Here is an 18,213-nt window from a genome sequence, read left to right as displayed (position 1 = left end):
TATGGGAGTAAAAGCTTGTCTACAGTATATCATTTAACACTTTATAAAAATATACTGGACTCTCATTCAGTGCCAACAAACTCTGTTTCAGGTACATAAAGACCACAGTGTTGGTCGTTTCTGACTTTGGGGGAAGTATTTTTATTTTTAGCGACTGTAAATTTGAATTCATTTCATCATGATTCTGGAGACGTTGCTGGACTGATACAGATATATATTGTAAGGCTGATACAATACATGCTAAATGCACTACTGAACTATAACCATCTCTACTTACTGTGGTTTTATGTACAGTTTCATCATATTTTCCATTCCTCCTCCTCGTCTCACTGAAATATGATCTATTGATTTTTGAACCTGAACTTTCTCTCTAGAGCTGAAACGAGTTGTCGACTGTTAAGTTAATCAATAGAATGTAAAAATGGCAACAATATACTGGCTATAGCTTAAACCAGTTGTCAAATGTTCACATTTTTTGTTTCTCTGATAATGAATAATTTTTCTGTTTTGTTGTTCGTACAAAACAAAGACATTTGACAACGTCTCCATGAGAACTTTTTTCACTATTTCCTGACATTTTAGCAGCTGGTTTTTAGCGCCGTCTGTCGTTTTTACATCATATTTTCAATGTGTTAAAGGAACAGTGTGTAGCAATGAATATAATATTGGTAAGTATGTTTTCTTTATTGTATAATCACCAGAAAATAAGAATCTTTGTGTTCTTGTTATGTTAGAATGAGCCGTTTATGAAAAGGTGTAACATCTTCTTATATCAGAAGAAGAAAAAGCCAACAGATTCAAAACAGAAAGTGGATATACAGCACGTTAAATCACTACTGTGTGTTATCAGCCAGAGATAGTGATTAACAAAAAACAATATGAAAATGTAGAACACAGAAATTCATCTGGCCCTGCAGTCAACATGCTCTATAGATATAAAAACTGGTAACCCTTCCTTTATAGTCCCCAGTTACCAGGTATGTACGTGGTAAATACATAGTGGTATATTATTGTAGAGCTGCAACAATGAATTAATCAATTAGTTGTCAACTATTCTGATAATCGATTAATCAGTACTTTTTTTTTGTCTAAATTCTCTGATTGCAGCTTCTTAAATGTGAATGTTTTCTGTTTTTTTTCCTCCTCTATGACAGTAAACTGAATATCTTTGAGCTGTGGACAAAGCAAGACACTTGAGGACGTCATCTTGGGCTTTGGGAAACACTGATCCACATTTTTGCCATTTTATAGACCAAACATTAGTGATGCACCGATACCACTTTTTTTCAGACCGAGTACAAGTACTTACATTTGGGTACTCTCCGATACTGATACCGATAGGAGTACTTCTCTGTGCCTAAAGACCCTCGTTAACATCCAGCTGGAGGGTGTGAGCGACACACGGCAGGCTGGGGAGTCCCGCATACGAGGCGGTGCGCCACCACCGGCTCTAGGTCGGCTTGGAAAGGCTCGGGGTGAACGTGCTTCCCGGAGCCATGGCCAAAGTGTCACCGGGGCGGACTGTCCCCAGTGCGTCCCAGCTGCGTCGTGCCCCTAGGGCGGGGCTCGGCCCACGTAAAAGACGCCAGGAGTCTGTGGCGATGTCGGCAACCCACCCGACCCGTCTTGAAACACGGATCAGGGAGTCTAACGCACGCGCGAGTCAGAGGGTGCCAGCAAAACCCCGTAGCGCAATGAAAGTGAGGGCCAGCGCGCGCTGGCTGAGGTTGGGTCCAGGCCCCGCGGGGTCGGGCGCACCACCGGCCCGTCTCACCCACACCATCGGGGAGGTGCAGCGTGAGCGCGTGCGATACGAGAGGTTAACGTCACGCTGACATAAAGTGGTATCTGTGCCGTTGCATCAGAGCAGTTTTGCGAGTACGAGTACATGAGCACAGTATCGGACCCGATACCCGATACTGGTATCGGTATCGGTGCATCCCTACCAAAGAACTAATCAATTAATCGAGTAATAACTCAGATATAATTGCGTTCTTTCTAGGAAACTATAGGCAACCAGTTCTTCAACATCTACACTCTGTTACACCTCAATTCAAGTTACAGTTGTAGTTATCCAACGTTTATGTTGGTAACCTTCTAGAAATTAAGATTCCAATAAATGACTTTTTCTTCTATAGTTCTTGTTAAAGTGAAGACATGATATCAGGCTGCAGGTGTACAGCAGGTTGAGCAGCACTGATATCAGTCAGCAGATGTAGCAGAGGTCTATTAGTGCCCTAAAATCATATGAAGAGCGTTTATCAGCACTTTATAACCATGTTGACTGAGCAAACAAAGTGATAACACACAGCACCAGCTGTTGGCACACACACACACACACACACACACACACACACACACACACAACGCCACAGCTGTAGCCACATCCTAATGAGCATTCCAACGTGTGAACACAAATATCCTGTTTTCACGTGTCGGGCTGCTGAGCCAAGGTCGTGTGTGTGTGTCTGTGTGTGGTGGATCTGTATCTCTGCGCTCCATCAGATGACGTAACGCATGCAACTCTCCATACTTCACGTCTTTCAGCTCCACTCCAGTGATTTATGTCTCTTTTGAGACACATTGTGGTGAAGAAACATGATGTTTGATAGCTTTTATTTGGTACTTAATTTGTTGTGCTAGAAATCTTATCTCAGGGGTCCTTAACATTTTTGTAACATGGCGCAGTGAAGTGAAGCAAAGGGTTGAGAAATAACTGTATGGAGAGAAACAGGAAAGATTGGGAGCAAAGATGATGAGCCAAAGGTTGCAGATACTGTAGCTGCAAAATGTTCTGCAGAAAAACAACACATTTTTAATTTTTAGAGCACAATTTCATGCATCTTGTCCAAAATATTTCATTTATTTTTAACCTCTGAATGAGTTGTCTGTAGTAATAAATATGAAGTTAATAATTACTGCTTCTACTTACAGCTAGGGCTGGGCAATATGGCCACAAAATATAGGTCATTCCAAATCTCGATAATGATACATATCACGATATTGAAAGTTTTTGGGTAATTCAATAAATAGTCAGGTAAAGCATATTTTTGTATACTCCTGTGTGAATTAAATACTTGACAAATGAAAAGAGTATTTCCTCATTTAATTAATAACTTTAGTGCAAAATTCAAAAATGAGAAAAAATTAATAAATATTTGCAGCTATACACTGACTAAGTTGTAATTATATGTGAGTTTGATTGAATGTGAGTAATCACATTAAGACAATAATTTAATTTAAATACACTGGGGTATTCCCATAAGCACAATTCTTATCAATTCAGATTTTCTGTATGTGAATATTATTATCAATTTAAATGGTGTAATTGTGCATCACGATATCTCGATATATGATTTCATCACGATATGATACCATTGAAAGGCGATAAATTATCATATTGAATTATCATACAGCCCTATGTGCAGCTGCATTTAAAATGACTTCTAATTTAAAATTACATGTGAGAATATTTTGCTAATAAGTAGAAAATAATTCTGACATTTTACAACATTACTGTTAGTCTTCTCGGAGTTAAAGGAATACACTGGAAAAAAGGCCACTTCAAATATAAGTAAAAAAAAAGCAAACAATTTTTGTGAGTTATATTTCACTAGTGTTAGGAAGTGTTGTGTCATAATAAACCTGTAATGCTCAGAAGTAGTATTGTTTCACTTAACAAGATGTTCAAGATGCTAAAAACAAGTCCCTATATCTCACTGAAGTCTTACTTGTCAGGTGATTGGGTGTTATATTAAGTGTTAAGAGATATTTTGACTATTAATTAGCAAATATACTTAACTTACTAAGAGTTCACGTTTTTACCCTCTAGCCGAGACTTAGATGAATAGATTGATACCACTCACATGTCTGTACTATACAATATTAAAGTACCACCAGCAGCCAGTTAGCTTAGCTTAGCACAACTAGCGGAAACAGACATCCTGTCTCTCTCCAAAGACAACGAAACTCAACTCCCAGCACCTCTGAAGCTCACTAATAAACACTCTATATATCCTATATATCGTTGTGTAAAAGGACTTTTTGTTAGAATAAAAGAAATGTTATGCTAAACTTTAACTTCTTAAATTCCCCTTAAACCACCCTTTGTTTTTTTAATCTTCCAGAAAATAAACTCAACAGTGTTTGACGATATCACATCATCGTATATATCATATATATTCTGCGTCAGTTCAAATATGATTTAAACACAGGATGCCAACAGCTATACCATTGATTCAAATGAACATATACCAGATTTCACAGTTTCCCTAAATTGAAGCTGACATATTTAGTGTTTTTGGAGACTTCAGGATATTGACTAGGATTTGAAATATAGAAGTGTGACATGAGTTGGTAAAGAAGGAGCCAAAGAAGAGTCCTTCTGAGTTAAGTATCCTATTTATGTGCCTCACCTCTGTTGCACTCACTTTACACATGAATTTCAGTTTACCCGTCACGAGGAGAACTTCTCGGCTTGTGAAAACATTTGCATGAAGTCTTCTTTGGCTCTAACAGCTTTCCAATGTTTGAAAAGAATACAAAGAAATATCGGATCCAGTTTAGGCATTAAAAATCAAATTAAAGAACTTCATCTCCACGTATCATCATCATCATCATCTCTTCCCTCTCTCTTTCCTCTGATCCCTACCTTCCTTTTCATCCTCGTCCAAATGACCTGACCATGAAAACACTGAGCGTGCACGCAGGTCTGTGCAAAGACACAACACTGTGTCTCATTTCCCACTACATGTGATAAGAGAGAGCTTTGTTTTTTAGCAGGAAATGGAATCAGGACGATTCTTTTATATCGGTTTAAAGCTGACACGTATCATGTATGATCATAGTCTCACAAAGGGTGCGTTTCATCATGCTAACGTCTCTCCTCGCTTCTCTCACTCGCATCTCTTCCTTGTATCTCAGCTCTTCCCAGCAAAGATGTAAGAGAGAGAGATGGGAGGAAGAGGAGCCGAAGCTACCGAATGTCAAATCCTTGGTTCCATAGCGTCAGTCTTAGGCGGCTTTCGTTGCTTCAAACTGGGTGCTGCATATGGAGGTGCAGCATTTATTTGTCACGCCACTTGATAAAAGACCTCCGCGTAGGATACACCTGTGTTTCCTCGCTCTAAGCTCCTCCAGAAGCCTCCTTGTCTCCTCAAGGTGCATTTAAGGGATTGGACGATCCTCTGTGATGGTGGAGGGGGAACGACTTCAAGGTTACGGGAGGAGAGAGGATGCGAGGAAGCGTTAGTTAGCATAATGAAAAGCACCAAAAGTCGTGCTAGAACGGCCACGTGGGGATAACGCGCTGTTATTGGTGGGTGTTGTCTAGGACGCGAGCCGTGAGTCATACTCTGGAGTCGTCTACTGGTGAGAGGGGACCTCCGAGATTGTTTTTATTTTGTGAAAGGTGCTCTATACGATATCCAGAGCATTAATGTAGCAGCAAACAACTATTTACTATGTAAAGATATGGAGGAGAAATGTCTACTTGCTTTGCACTGCTCTCATACGGCGGTTACAGCTGAAAACGCCGCCCAGACCGGTGGAGCCGTTGCAGAAGCGTAGCGCCCACCCTCCGTCCCTCCCTCTCCCCCAGGTTAATACTGTTAGCTCTGTCAGCACTGTTGCTGTTGTTTTCTCTGTTAGCGCTGTTAGCCGCTGGTTCAGCCGTCGCCATGTTGAGAGCCGTGCGGAGACAATAGAAACGCTCCCAGTCTCTCATTTAGCATCTTTAAACTACGAACAGCAGCAACAGCAAGTGAACCGTCTGTGTGTCTGTTGGTCGAAGCAGAAACACATGCACACCACTGTTGTTGCTACAGCTGCTTTGCTAACTTGCTGCGTTTACAACACTGTTTACAAAAACACAACTTCTGCATGTCACCGCCCCGACAAGAAGGGCCACCCGAAAGACTCCGGTTGGTTCTGCTCTGCAGGTTTTCTAAAACTCTATAATTGGTTCCACTCTGTTTTAGCAACCAAACCAGGGAGATTGTCTTCAGCGCGAGCAAAGCGTTTAATTCTTGACCGAAACCACGAGGTTCAGAATGTGTGTGTGTGCACTAGCCAACATGTCTGTTTCTCACAAATTACCGAGTTGACGTCATTTTGGCCCCGTCATCGTCACTGAGACATGAAGACGAAAAGCGAGGCCAAATATACGTCTTTCACCTTCTTGCATTAACCGTACATTGTTCTTTTTGTGTGTTACACCCATATAAACACCTCATGTGACTTTGGAGACATGCCCCAGGCCTGTTTACACACACACACACACACACACACACACACACACACACTGCCAAAGAATCACTTAACTTCTCAACTCCTACCTCATAAAAGAAAAAAGAACTGCTTGTGTCACTCCTGAAAAATTCGTCCCCCTCCCCTCGAGCCCTCAAACTGACTGTAACTCGATTCTCCGATGTGGACTTGAACCATAACACACTGAGACTGCAGGGGAGCGGGGGGGTGGGGGGGGAGACAGACAGAGAGAGAGAGAAGGAAGGTGTGATAGAGAGAGAGTATGATTGAGAGTGTATTTTGGCAATGGAGTCTGGTGTGGGAGGTTTATATTAATATATTTGTCGCTTTTAATTAAATGTAAATATTTTCAGTGACGGATTTGATTTGACTTTAAATTGGATTGTGAGGATGTGTGTGTGTGTGTGCACACCTGTGTGTGGTTTTGTTTTTATGTTGAGGAGAGGTCAAAGTTTGAATCTCTCTACAGAAACACACACTTCTTGCCCACCTGATGACACCTACACTCCCCCCCGTTAAGCACACGTGTTGCATGATCTCCCCCTCAACACACACACACATTGCCATTCTTGCTATAGGACGTCCATTGATTGTCTAATAGTAACGTTGACCTTCACCTTCACCAATAAAACCTGATCCAGTTTGAACCTCTGGGATAAATATGCAGCATGGAACAACTGGGCCATACTGTTCTATACTGCGCTATAGGAGGTAGCGTCAGACATGTCTTGGCAACAACAGCTGAGGCCACACAGGAAGGCTGGACGGAGAAATGGCTGTGTGTGTGTGTGTGTGTGTGTGTGTGTGTGTGTGTGTGTGTGTGTGTGAATGGATGGAAATAACTCCTAACACGATGTCCTACCAGGTATCTTGGCCTGTGTGAAATCAGGAAGTAGTTTAGTTTAGCAGGAAGCTTTTCTTGTAAAGCGCCACATCTTCCTGTGACGAGATGATGTGTCGAGTGGATTCAGTGGCCGACAGGAAACACGTAGGCAGTAACCAAAACAGCCGAGGTTATGTAACGCCAACTCTACAATTCAAGCAATACGTGGCCTGGTGGTTAAGACACGTACCAGATCTAACCGCCATGTCCCTGGTAGGGATGTCACGAGAACCGATACTTCAGTACCAAGTCGATTTGGGGAGGGCCCCTTTACTGGACCTTTTCAGGGACCCAGACATTGCTGTGAGTGTGGCCCGCTCACACACAGACACACACAGACCGGGTGTATTGTTGCATGAAAGGGTGAGTCAGAGCCTATCTGTGAACCCAAACAATAATAAAGTGGACCAGTGAAGTGTAAGGAATGGAATGCCAATCACACACACACACACACACACACACACACACACACACACACGCACATACACACAAAAAATCCCCCAATTTCAAAAAAATTTGATTGTGCACTGAAACGTGTGCCTAAAAACACACACACACACACACACAAGTGTCTTTGTAATATGTGTGGTCATGTGCAGCAAACTTCAAAGACTTTACAGCGATTATAGTTTAATATCAAATAAACTGTTACAGATCTCATGTGACCCGGATCAAGGAAGTCATAAAACATGTGGAAATTAATCCAGATTTAATGCAGATAATAAAAAGATGCAACATACTGCAAATATAGTTTCATCCCTTCAGGCTATAGCGTTTCATCCACAGAGATGAAACAGATGTAAAGAAGCTCGATAAGAAACATAAGAGAAGTGCTTTTCATTATCAATGAAAAGTATTTTATTGATTAATTCATTGTTTGATCTATAAAATGTCAGAAATAAAAGATAAACAATACCTATCACAACTTCCTGAAGCCCAAAGTGATGTCTAGAATCAGTCGTTTTGGTCTAATCGACCAAGATTTCTTTAGTCGATTAGTCGTTTTCATGCTGAATGACTAATTACAAAGAAACCTCTGAGCACATCTCTGGTAAACACTACATTTAAAGTGGTGCTTTTGTGTGATTCTTTGTGGAGAAACTCAGTTTTACAGATCTGTTGATTAAATGAATCGATTAGTCAACAAAATGGTGTGAGTGTTAGTCGACAAGGTGTTTCTTTGGTCGAGGACAGCCCTGGTGACGTCTTCAAATGTCTCGCTTTGTCCGACCAACAGTCCAAAACCCAAAGATATTCAGTTTATTATCACTAAAAAACAGAGAAACACAGCAAATCCTCACAATTGAGAAGCTGGAACCAGTGAATGTTGACTTTATCATCAAAATAGTTGCCAATTATTTTTCTGTTAATTATCAATAACTAAGTTTCCTACTCTCACCTATTATTCTTTTAAAGGTCACATATTGTAAAAAAGTTAGATTTTCATGTATTTTATATTATAAAGCAGCTTCAAGTGCTTTATAAATACTGTTATACTATATACTATACTATCAATATACGGAGAAATACACACAGCCCGTATTCAGAAATTGTGCGTTTGAAACAAGCCGTTGGGATATATGTCCATTTGTGATGTCACTAATATACAATAAATAGATTATTACACGGTTTTAAACATAAACATCCTAAATGTGTCCCAGTTTATTTCCTGTTGCAGTGAATGTAAATGACATCAGCTCACAGGAAGTAGCAACGCAATTCCGTTAAATTGCGCTAAAACGAAGCGTTTCAGACAAAGGGTAAAAACAAGCATAATCAGGCAGACAGTATGAGGAAAATAAAGTTTTTTTTAAAATATTAAATCATGTAAACATGTTCTAATAGAAACACAAAATACAAGTGTGAACCTGAAAATGACCGTTAAACTCAACATTTTATCTCTTTAAAGGGATAGTCTTGGTGTTTCTCAGTGGGGTTGTATGAGGTACTTATCCACAGTCAGTGTATTACCTACAGTAGATGTCAGTATCAATATCAGTTTAAGTTTACGTTATATTTAGAATACTTTCGCCAGTTTACCTCGCCGTCAGACAGCTATACAGTCTATGTGTCCGACGGGGAACTGAGGCCGTTTTCTTCAAAGCCACCAGACTCCTTTGACAAAAACAGTAATTTTACCTCGCAGAGGTGGGGACAAACTTGGATAGTTCTATTCTTTAAGATATGTATTTATTTATTCCTTCCCCGTGTTCAATTGCAACGAAAACAGTGATGCTAAACAAGAGAATGGATATTTTAAATGAAACTACTCCATCGCACGAGTTGTAAGATTATCAGTATTATCTGTGAATTGAGACGACCCATAGTCACCAACTAACCGATCGAGGCAGCGGTAGACCAGCAACCCATGTCCTGCGAGGACAAATTACTGTTTTTTTCAATGGAGTCTGGTGGCTTTGGCGATAGATGGACACAGCGGCTTCCGTTCCCCGTCAGAAAGGTAAGGTCTCTGACAAATGTTTGTACGTTTAAAACTCCAATCCGTCTGACATTCACTGACGTACACAAAACACACAAAGTACACTTTATCTGTGTAAAGTGTCTTTGAGCAACCAGAAAAGCGCTATATAAATAAAATGTATTATTATTATTATTATTATATGTATGTATGAAGTGAATCACCGGTTTGAACAAAGTGCCTCATCCAGCAGCAACAGACAGGAACCAGTAGAGGACATCCACCAGGAGCTTCTGTGTTTACATGTGTGTGTGTGTTTGTGTGTTTGTTTGTGTGTGTGTGTGTGTGTGTGTGTGTGTGTGTGTGTGTGTGTGTGTGTGTGTGTGTGTGTGTGTGTGTGTGTGTGAATGCTGCAGCACTGAGGCAACACTGGAGCCTTCCTCATTGTGCTGTGTTCATTGTTCAGAGCATCTTTTGTCTTAACCAGGCTGGCACGGGGTGTAACTCTACTGCCATTCAAAGAAGGGCCTGTTTCCAGATTAAAAATAGCCGGCCTTCGCATGAGAACCAGGGGATTCCCAATACCCACATGCAGATACATGGCTCCATGTTTTTCATCTCGGTCTCCAGTGTCATCTCCAAACTATTCCTTATTTCATTCTACCTCCAATGTGTCAAATATAATGTGTATATTATATAATCATTAAAGTTTATAAAGTACATTTCTACGGCAGACTCTGCTGATAGAGGATTGTTACGTTCATGCCAGTAAGTGAACTGGAAGCAGGCACAGTCAAACTCTGATATATTTTAGCCTTTATATCATGTTCCTCTCATGGCAGGAAGGCCGTGTACAAAAATGAGAAAGTACATGGACTTCTGGCCCGAAAGGTTGATATATTAATGCATGATTTAAAATCACTTTCCATCTGTTTACGTTCACATGTGCCACGAACGTGTCTGTTTTCCCCAACGTTACCTTCCTATCGCTCAACTTCAAAAAGCAGCAAAGAAATACAGTTTTAGCAGACATAAATCCTTTTATTAGTAAAAAAAAACACGTGTTTCTGCTAGATTTTAGAGCTGCAACGATAAGTCGACTACTGGAGGACTCGAGCGACAGAAAAACAATCGCCAACTATTTTGATAATTGATTAATCGTTAAAGTTATTACGCTAGGGCTGTCCTAGAACAAAGAAACTCTTAGTCGACTAACACTCATACGATTTTGACGATTAATCGATTAATTGATTTTATCGACAGATCAGGGAAACTGAGTTTCCCCACAAAGAATCACACAATAGCACCACTTTAAATCTGCTGTTTACCAGAGATGTACTCTGAAGTCATTCAGCATGAAAAAAGCATAAAAAACGACTAATCGAGTAAGGAAATCTCAGCCGACCAAAGACCAAAAAGACAGATTAGTCAATTAATGGACTAAGAGGGGGTGCAGCCCTTTTAACTGGAAGAAATCCGATGCACCTACAATTTGCGCTTGGATTAAAAATATGGCATAATGTATGTCAATGGAGAGCATAACATATATCATGAAAAACAAACTGGGTGTTTATGAGGAAGTATGTGAATCATTTAATGATTTCATAAAAAGTAGTGATAATAGAGAGCTTCTACAGGAGGAATAATTAAGATAGGAGTGCCATTTAACTGTTTAACTGTATGATTGATACTTTGAAGCTGTATATTGATTTTGGCCTTGTAAGAAAGGGAAACGTTGAGAGAGAACGGGTGGGTGTGTGGGGGATGTTATGTTTGTTAAAGTAAATCCTGTATTGAATATATTGCATAATAATGCTGATGTTTGTATAACAAAAAAACAATAAAGACATTGTTAAAAAAAAAAAGAGGGGGCAGCCCTAACTAAATCATTTCATTAGCAAATCATTAGCAAATCTGCTATATTTCAGAAATGCAATGATCAGTAGACTAATCGATTAGTCAATCAAAAGAAAAATAATCGCCAACTATTTTGATAATCAATAAATCGCAGTAATTTTCATACAAAAATGATGTTTTGAGCCTCTCAAATATGGAGATCTCCTGCTTTTCTCTCTTTTATATCATATTAAACTGAATGTCTTTTCTGGGTTTGGGACTGACGAAAAAAAAGACATTAAAGACATCGATTTGGACTTTAAGAAAATGGGATGGACATTTTCTATACTATTTTCTGACATTATAGCAGCGCCGCCACCGCTAGGCACACTCCCACCAAGTGCCAGAGGCTAAAACACTGCCGTTTGCCACTGAGGAGTCGCGGACCTCGCAGTAAGGACAGCTCAACTTTGGAGCGATATTTACCGCCTTTTCCCGTAATCTAACGCGACAAGTTTGGTATCAACAGATCCATCGCAATCTCAAGATTCATATTTATGTCAAGTACCCGCCTTCAAATGACAGTAATGTTAATGCCAGTCAGATGATCCACCATTCTCAGAGGGTTAAAAGTAGACCAAGAACTGAGGAGAATAATTCTAATTTTAAGATCATGGTGATCAATGAGACAGGCAGAGTTTCATTAAGATGGTTAAATCATGTTAATAGGCCTACCAATAGGCTGCAGTTTAGATTTTGGCCTATTCAAACAAGACTATTTCATTTAAGAGATAAATATCAGCTTACCTTGTTTTTTTAAATATCTTACTGTTACTGCTGCATTCTGGTCAGAATTCATTCTTTTTTTGTCTCATAATCAAGGTCAGTATGGTAGCCTTATTATAAGCAGGTTAACAGCCTATGTCACTCCTGTATGCACAAAAAGAACTCCGTAGAGTTACTCGGTAGAGTAATCTGTAATGAACATAATGGTTAATTGCAGGCAGCCCTACTATATTTAGCTATTTAAAGGTCCCATATCATGCTAATTTTCAGGTTCATACTTGTATTTTGTGTTTCTTTTAGAACATGTTTACATGCTGTAATGTTCAAAAAACTTTTTTTTTCGTCATACTGTCTGCCTCAATATACCTGTATTTACCCTCTGTCTGAAATGCTCCATTTTAGTGCATTTCAACGGAATTGAAACAGAATTGCGTTGCCTGGCAACAGTTTGGGTCCATGTTTACTTCCTGTCAGCTGATGTCACTCACATACACTGCAACCAGGAATAAACTGGGACACATTTAGAATGTTTACACTTAAAACCGTGTAATGGTCTAAATATTGTATATTTGTGACATCACAAATGGACAGAAAGCCTAACGGCTTGTTTCAAACACACGATTTCTGAATACGGGCTGTGTGTATTTCTCTGTATATTTAGCGCTTCGATACTTTCACAGTATTTATATATCACTTAAACCTGTTTTATAATATAAATGAAAATCTCACTTTTTACAATATGGGACCTTTAAGGCAGTGTGTCATAGTATTATACAGTATATCCAACCTGCCTGGGGATTCCCCATCTGTTTAACACAAAAGCATCTATCTTACATCAACCCCATGATAACCACACACGATGGGGATTAAAAACATTTCCTCTTTGCTGGCTCGCCAAAAAGTCTCATATTAGATCCTTTCAATATACAAATGATGTGTCTGTCACACTGATGGCTCACTAACTGAACACCTCCTATAGCAGCAGCTAAACAGCTTCAAATGTGAATCAACACCTGCTGCTTTGAATGAAGCATTAATAAAGCAACATTTGTCTTCTTCTTCCTTCTCCTCAAGAGGAAGTATTGTGTTTTCCAGTCACCACACGATCCAAGAAAGCGTATCTGAGAGACGCTCAGGTTTTCCCTCTCATGTGGAGATGCACAGTTGTCCACCGAGGCCGGCTTCCTCTCTCTGAGTGGTAGAGGAGTAAGTAGCGTTACCGTTTCAACCAGCCTCTCGCTGGGATTCAGACATCATCGACTTCAAACTTCATCCCAGCAGATTTTTCAAAAGACCAAAGTATAGGCTACACTTCCTGTGAAGAGTCAGGAACCATAATGCAACACCTCTGGCTGTTGACCTCTCATTGGGACACTAGAGTTTCTGGTACATGTATATCTGCAGCAGGACTAATTTTCACTAACTCTAGCGGTGACAGCAGCTCTGCTAATTGATTTCTAGAGTGAGGAACCAAACCTCAGCTGTGCAAATGTTTGCTCTAAAGACTGTAGGAATATTAAACCCCCTTGTAACTCCAGGCACAAGTGCAGTAGTATTATCTTATTTCAGGCGATAAAAAAGGCTTAAATGAAACCCCTCAGTGGGACCATCCCACCCCCATCACTGACCTGCATATTTCACCTCTGTGCACAACATCTGTAACCTACTTAAAAGCAAACGACAGCTACTTTCTGCTTCCCAACCAAATGGCTCCAATATGTTCTTTTTACGCACGCAGTTTAACCCGTTTAGTTGGATAAACGCAGCCGGACAGACAGAACCGCTGATTCCTTCTGTCTTAATGCTTGTAAACGCCGGATTGCGTTGTTCAACGAGTTCAGTAAGGCACAGCTGCTTCCCAAAAGCGGGGGAGAACTCCGCCAAACCTCTTCCCGAAATGAATTACACCCCAAATACTTCATGCAATACATATACTTCATGCAATACATATACCATCTTTTCACTATAATAGACAAAGTTCATATGTGGGATTGAGCTGTAAATTTAAACTGGGCTATTTTCTCGCTAATTCGGTGCGTAAAAGCGCATTAATGATCTGCAGGATTACATGTTAAAACGCATATGAAAGTGAGTGTAAAGCGGCTCTTACCTGTGATATGGACATGTTCAGGTAGAGAAAGAGCCCGGTGGTGGAGGCGATCTGCAGCACCACCACCACGATCACCACCATGGCCAGCCACATCTTGGACGGCGCGTCCCGGCGCCTCGTCGCCGTCGGCCCGCCGGCCGGGACCATCATGTAGGTGGTGGACTCGCTGCTCACCGATCGGAAGTAATCCTGGTGCTGCTGCTGTGCGCTCGGAGTGGCCATGGCATTCCCGACGCATGAGCACACCACACAACCAAGGGAACAGCAGAACAACAACAACAACAACAACCTCCACACACTCTCCGAAAATTGGAGCAAAATTAGATCTCCATGCGTCCGCTGCCAATGGAGCTGTTCATGCGGGAGAAGCGAGGGGGAGGAGGAGGAGAGAGGCGGGAGAGGAGAGGAGAGGAGAGGAGAGAGAGACGAGCTGGGAGATAAAGTTTGGAGCTGCTGCGTAAAGAGGGACCGGAGCTGCTGGAGGAGGCAGCGGAGGACTGATGGGCTGCAACCGGGAGACAGCAGCAGAAGAAGGGGCTGGCTTAACCTTTTCATCACCCTGGAGCTGTGGAGGAATGCTCTCTCTCTCTCTCTCTCTCTCTCTCTCTCTCTCTCTCTCTCGCTCGCTGCTTTCTAGGTATGGGGGGGGGGGGGGCACATTATTGCCAAAGCAGAACAAAGCAAGAAAAGTAATAGCAGATATGTTAAAGGTGCATTATTTACACTCAGTTTTGTTCATAATATGCACACATCTCCTTTGGGAAGTGACTAAAGTCAGTTTATTTGCAGCTAATATCCCATAATTTATATTCTTGTATTGTGTGTGAAAGGTGAAATCTTCATCAGTTCTTAATCATATATATATATGTGATGATATTTGTTGTAATTTTGAGACAGTCTGGATTGATTCTTGTCCTGAGCCTCAGTTTCAGTTTGAGCTGGCAGAGGGCGCTCTCTCTCTCTCACGCTCTCTCTCTCTCTCTCTCTCTCTCTCTCTCTCTCTCTCTCTCTCTCTCTCTCTCTCTCTCTCTGTCTCTCTCTCTAGTTAAGAGTGGATTGAAAAAAGCTGAGATAATATTATTTTTTATTATTTTGTTTGTCTGTTTCTCCTTGCTTTTATTTGATTATTTGAGTTTTTTATGTTTTTATTTTGATTTAATTTTACATTTTTGTATTTTTGTATTTTTTTGTTTTTTATTTATTTATATATATTATTGCAAAAACTTTGCTGAGTTAAATGAAATGCTTTTTTCTACAATCTTATTTGTTTATGTTTTTCTCTCTTCTAACAGAATGTATCAGTGAAACATATATATATATATATATTTTTTTAATTTTGATCACAAACTGACAAAAAAACACAAACAAAAAGTAACATCTACAGACAGACTCACAAACATACCGACCCAACATACAGAATAATAATAATAAAAATAAATAAAATAAAATGAAAAAATAAATAAAATTAAGTAATACTAATAAAAAAGGTACATTTTTGTATTTAATTTAATTTATTTTTGCCAAAAATTAAATTTTTCTTTACCTTTGTTTTTTCTTTTTTCTTTTTGCAAAAAAGACATTATTCACTCCTTTTAGCTTCTAGTTTTCTTACATTTTATATAAACTATTAATAGTCTAAATAATAGTTAGATTAATCAATAAAACAGACATTTGTTGCAGCATTGGACAAAACCTTTTTTATTGATTTTGATTTTTATGATTTTAATTTATTTTATTGTTAAATTTATTATTAATTAATTTATTCATTTGAATTTCTTATAAAAAATACTGCTTTTGGATTTACATATGATGATTATGTAATGGCAGGTTCTTTGTCTTATTATTTATACCGTAGGATAAAATTAGTTTGTATCTTGGAGAACAAGATACATGTTGGATTAATTGAGTCAATAAATAAAATGTAATAAACATTTTAAGTAAAAGCTGAGAAGCCACACAAAATTAAAAGTTCTGGAAATTGATGAATTGTTTAAGTCTTTTGTTATCTTTTTATAGCAAAAATGACACAAATTTATTCCTTTTAGCTTCTTAAATGTGAATAATTGCTAATCTTCTTACTCATCAATAATCATAAAGGGAACACCTTTGGGGTGTGGACTGTTGGTCGAGCAAAACAAGCAATTGTCCCAGTTTTCTGACATTTTATATAAATTACTAATAGGTAAAATAATAGTCAGATTAATCAATAAAACAGCCGATTGTTGCTTTTTTAAATTGATTTGACTTCTTAATAATTAAAAATAATGGCAAGACAAACCTCCTTTTTACCCTCTCTCTTACTCTTTCTGTTGTGTGAGCGGCTCCCTCCAGTGTGCGTGTGAATATCTGTGGTCTGTTTTACAGTATTACACTGTTGGAGAGCAAACATTTGCCCAATGCCCTCCAGATTATCACTGTGAAACAAGTGTAGCCACAATAAAAATATGTGATATTAACTTCACTTTCCAAAAACATCACAAAGCTGTACACAGGCTGCTGACTTTACTGCTGGATGAGATGAGGCCTCATGGAGAGATGACTACATCTACGTTTTATTGCTGCAGACAGCGTATTGCTGTATTGCTCCGTAAAGCCTCCATCCTGTCTTAAATCACCATCAAACAGAGCAGTGAGTCACAATCATACTTTCCCAGGCAGATGCTGTGTTTACAGTTCAACTCTAAACCAGAAGTTCCCAAACTGTTTTAGACCATGGCACTCCTTCAAATGCACCACAAGCTATAGATGTGATATATTGATATGTTAATATTAAGTTAAATTATATAGGCCCATTCTCAGTCACGCAGAGTAAAAGTCAACAGGTGGATTTCCATCCATCCATGATCTGTAACCACTTATCCTATTCAGGGTTGCAGAGGGGAAGGGGGGGGGGGGGAGGTTGGACTCGATCCCAGCTGACATTTGGTGAGGGCGGGGTACAACCTGGACAGGTCGCCAGACTATCCCAGGACTGACACATGCCCCTTCTCCACAAAAATGAGCACTTATGTACAGTTTTTTTTATTATTATAAAAAAGTGAGATTTTCATGTTTTTTTATTATAAAGCAGGCTTAAGTCCTATATAAATACTGTGAAAGTATCGAAACACTCAATCCACAGGGAAATACACACAGCTTGTATTCAGAAACTCTGCGTTTGAAACGAGCCGTTTGGATTTCTGTCTTTTCTTTACACAATTTTAAACGTAAACATTCTAAATGTGTCCCAGTTTATTTCCTGTTGCAGTGTATGTGAATGTCATCAGCTGACAGCCTGATTCAGGCAGACAGTATGAGGAAAATAATGTGTTTTTTGAACATTACAGCATGTAAACATGTTCTAGTAGAAACACAAAATACAAGTATGAACCTGAAAATGAGCACAATGTGGGACCTTTAAATACAGGAAAACCAGCTAAAATCAGGCGATTGACTGCTTTCCCATCGCCAGTAGGCCGTAGAAGACGAGTGCCTCTCTGTTTTATTCTGGTGTGGTCTAACCACTGCTGATTTACAGATGAATATTTCACTTAAGATATCAATTATATCTTTAATTTTCTTCTAAATGAAAATAATGGTTAGGTTATTTAAGGTGTACAAGAACAAAGAAAAAACAAAAAAAGGTTGAAGGCATTTTAATATTTAATGTGAGCTCTGGTAGGCGGTTTCTTGTCTTGTTTCCCGACGTGATCTCATCCCTACTAGTCATATTTTGCCTTTTGCGTAGTATCTTCACACAGAAAGTTGGCACGTGGTTAATGTTGTCAAACTACTTGGTTAGGGTTAGAAAAAAAATCTAGGTTTGGCTTAATAAGTATGCTTGCAAGGTAACTTAAGCTAAAGACATAACGTCATGTGACTCAGTGACATAGCGTCACTAAAGAAATCACAATGTTTGGTTTCACACGGGAC

At 39.5% G+C, this 18,213-nt stretch overlaps 1 protein-coding gene across 4 annotated transcripts in view; it reads right to left on the bottom strand.

Moving 5' to 3' along the window:
* Window positions 1–14,901, bottom strand: part of tnfsf10l (TNF superfamily member 10, like) — an 86,789-nt gene extending 71,888 nt beyond the window's left edge. For 3 of the 4 annotated variants that reach the window (XR_012592549.1, XR_012592548.1, XR_012592550.1), the window contains exon 1: window positions 14,302–14,901. Coding sequence is in view for 1 of the 4 variants with exons in the window: in XM_074624545.1 (XP_074480646.1) it covers window positions 14,302–14,856 (555 nt within the window). In the remaining 3 variants the exon portion in view is untranslated. The remainder of the gene's footprint in view (window positions 1–14,301) is intronic. The other variant, XM_074624545.1, reaches the window with a different exon arrangement.
* Window positions 14,902–18,213: the final 3,312 nt, after the last annotated feature.

Source organism: Sebastes fasciatus, chromosome 22 (assembly GCF_043250625.1).
Source record: "Sebastes fasciatus isolate fSebFas1 chromosome 22, fSebFas1.pri, whole genome shotgun sequence".
NCBI lineage: Eukaryota > Metazoa > Chordata > Actinopteri > Perciformes > Sebastidae > Sebastes > Sebastes fasciatus.
Note: the sequence above shows the minus strand (reverse complement) of the source record. Positions and strands in the feature narration are given on the sequence as shown.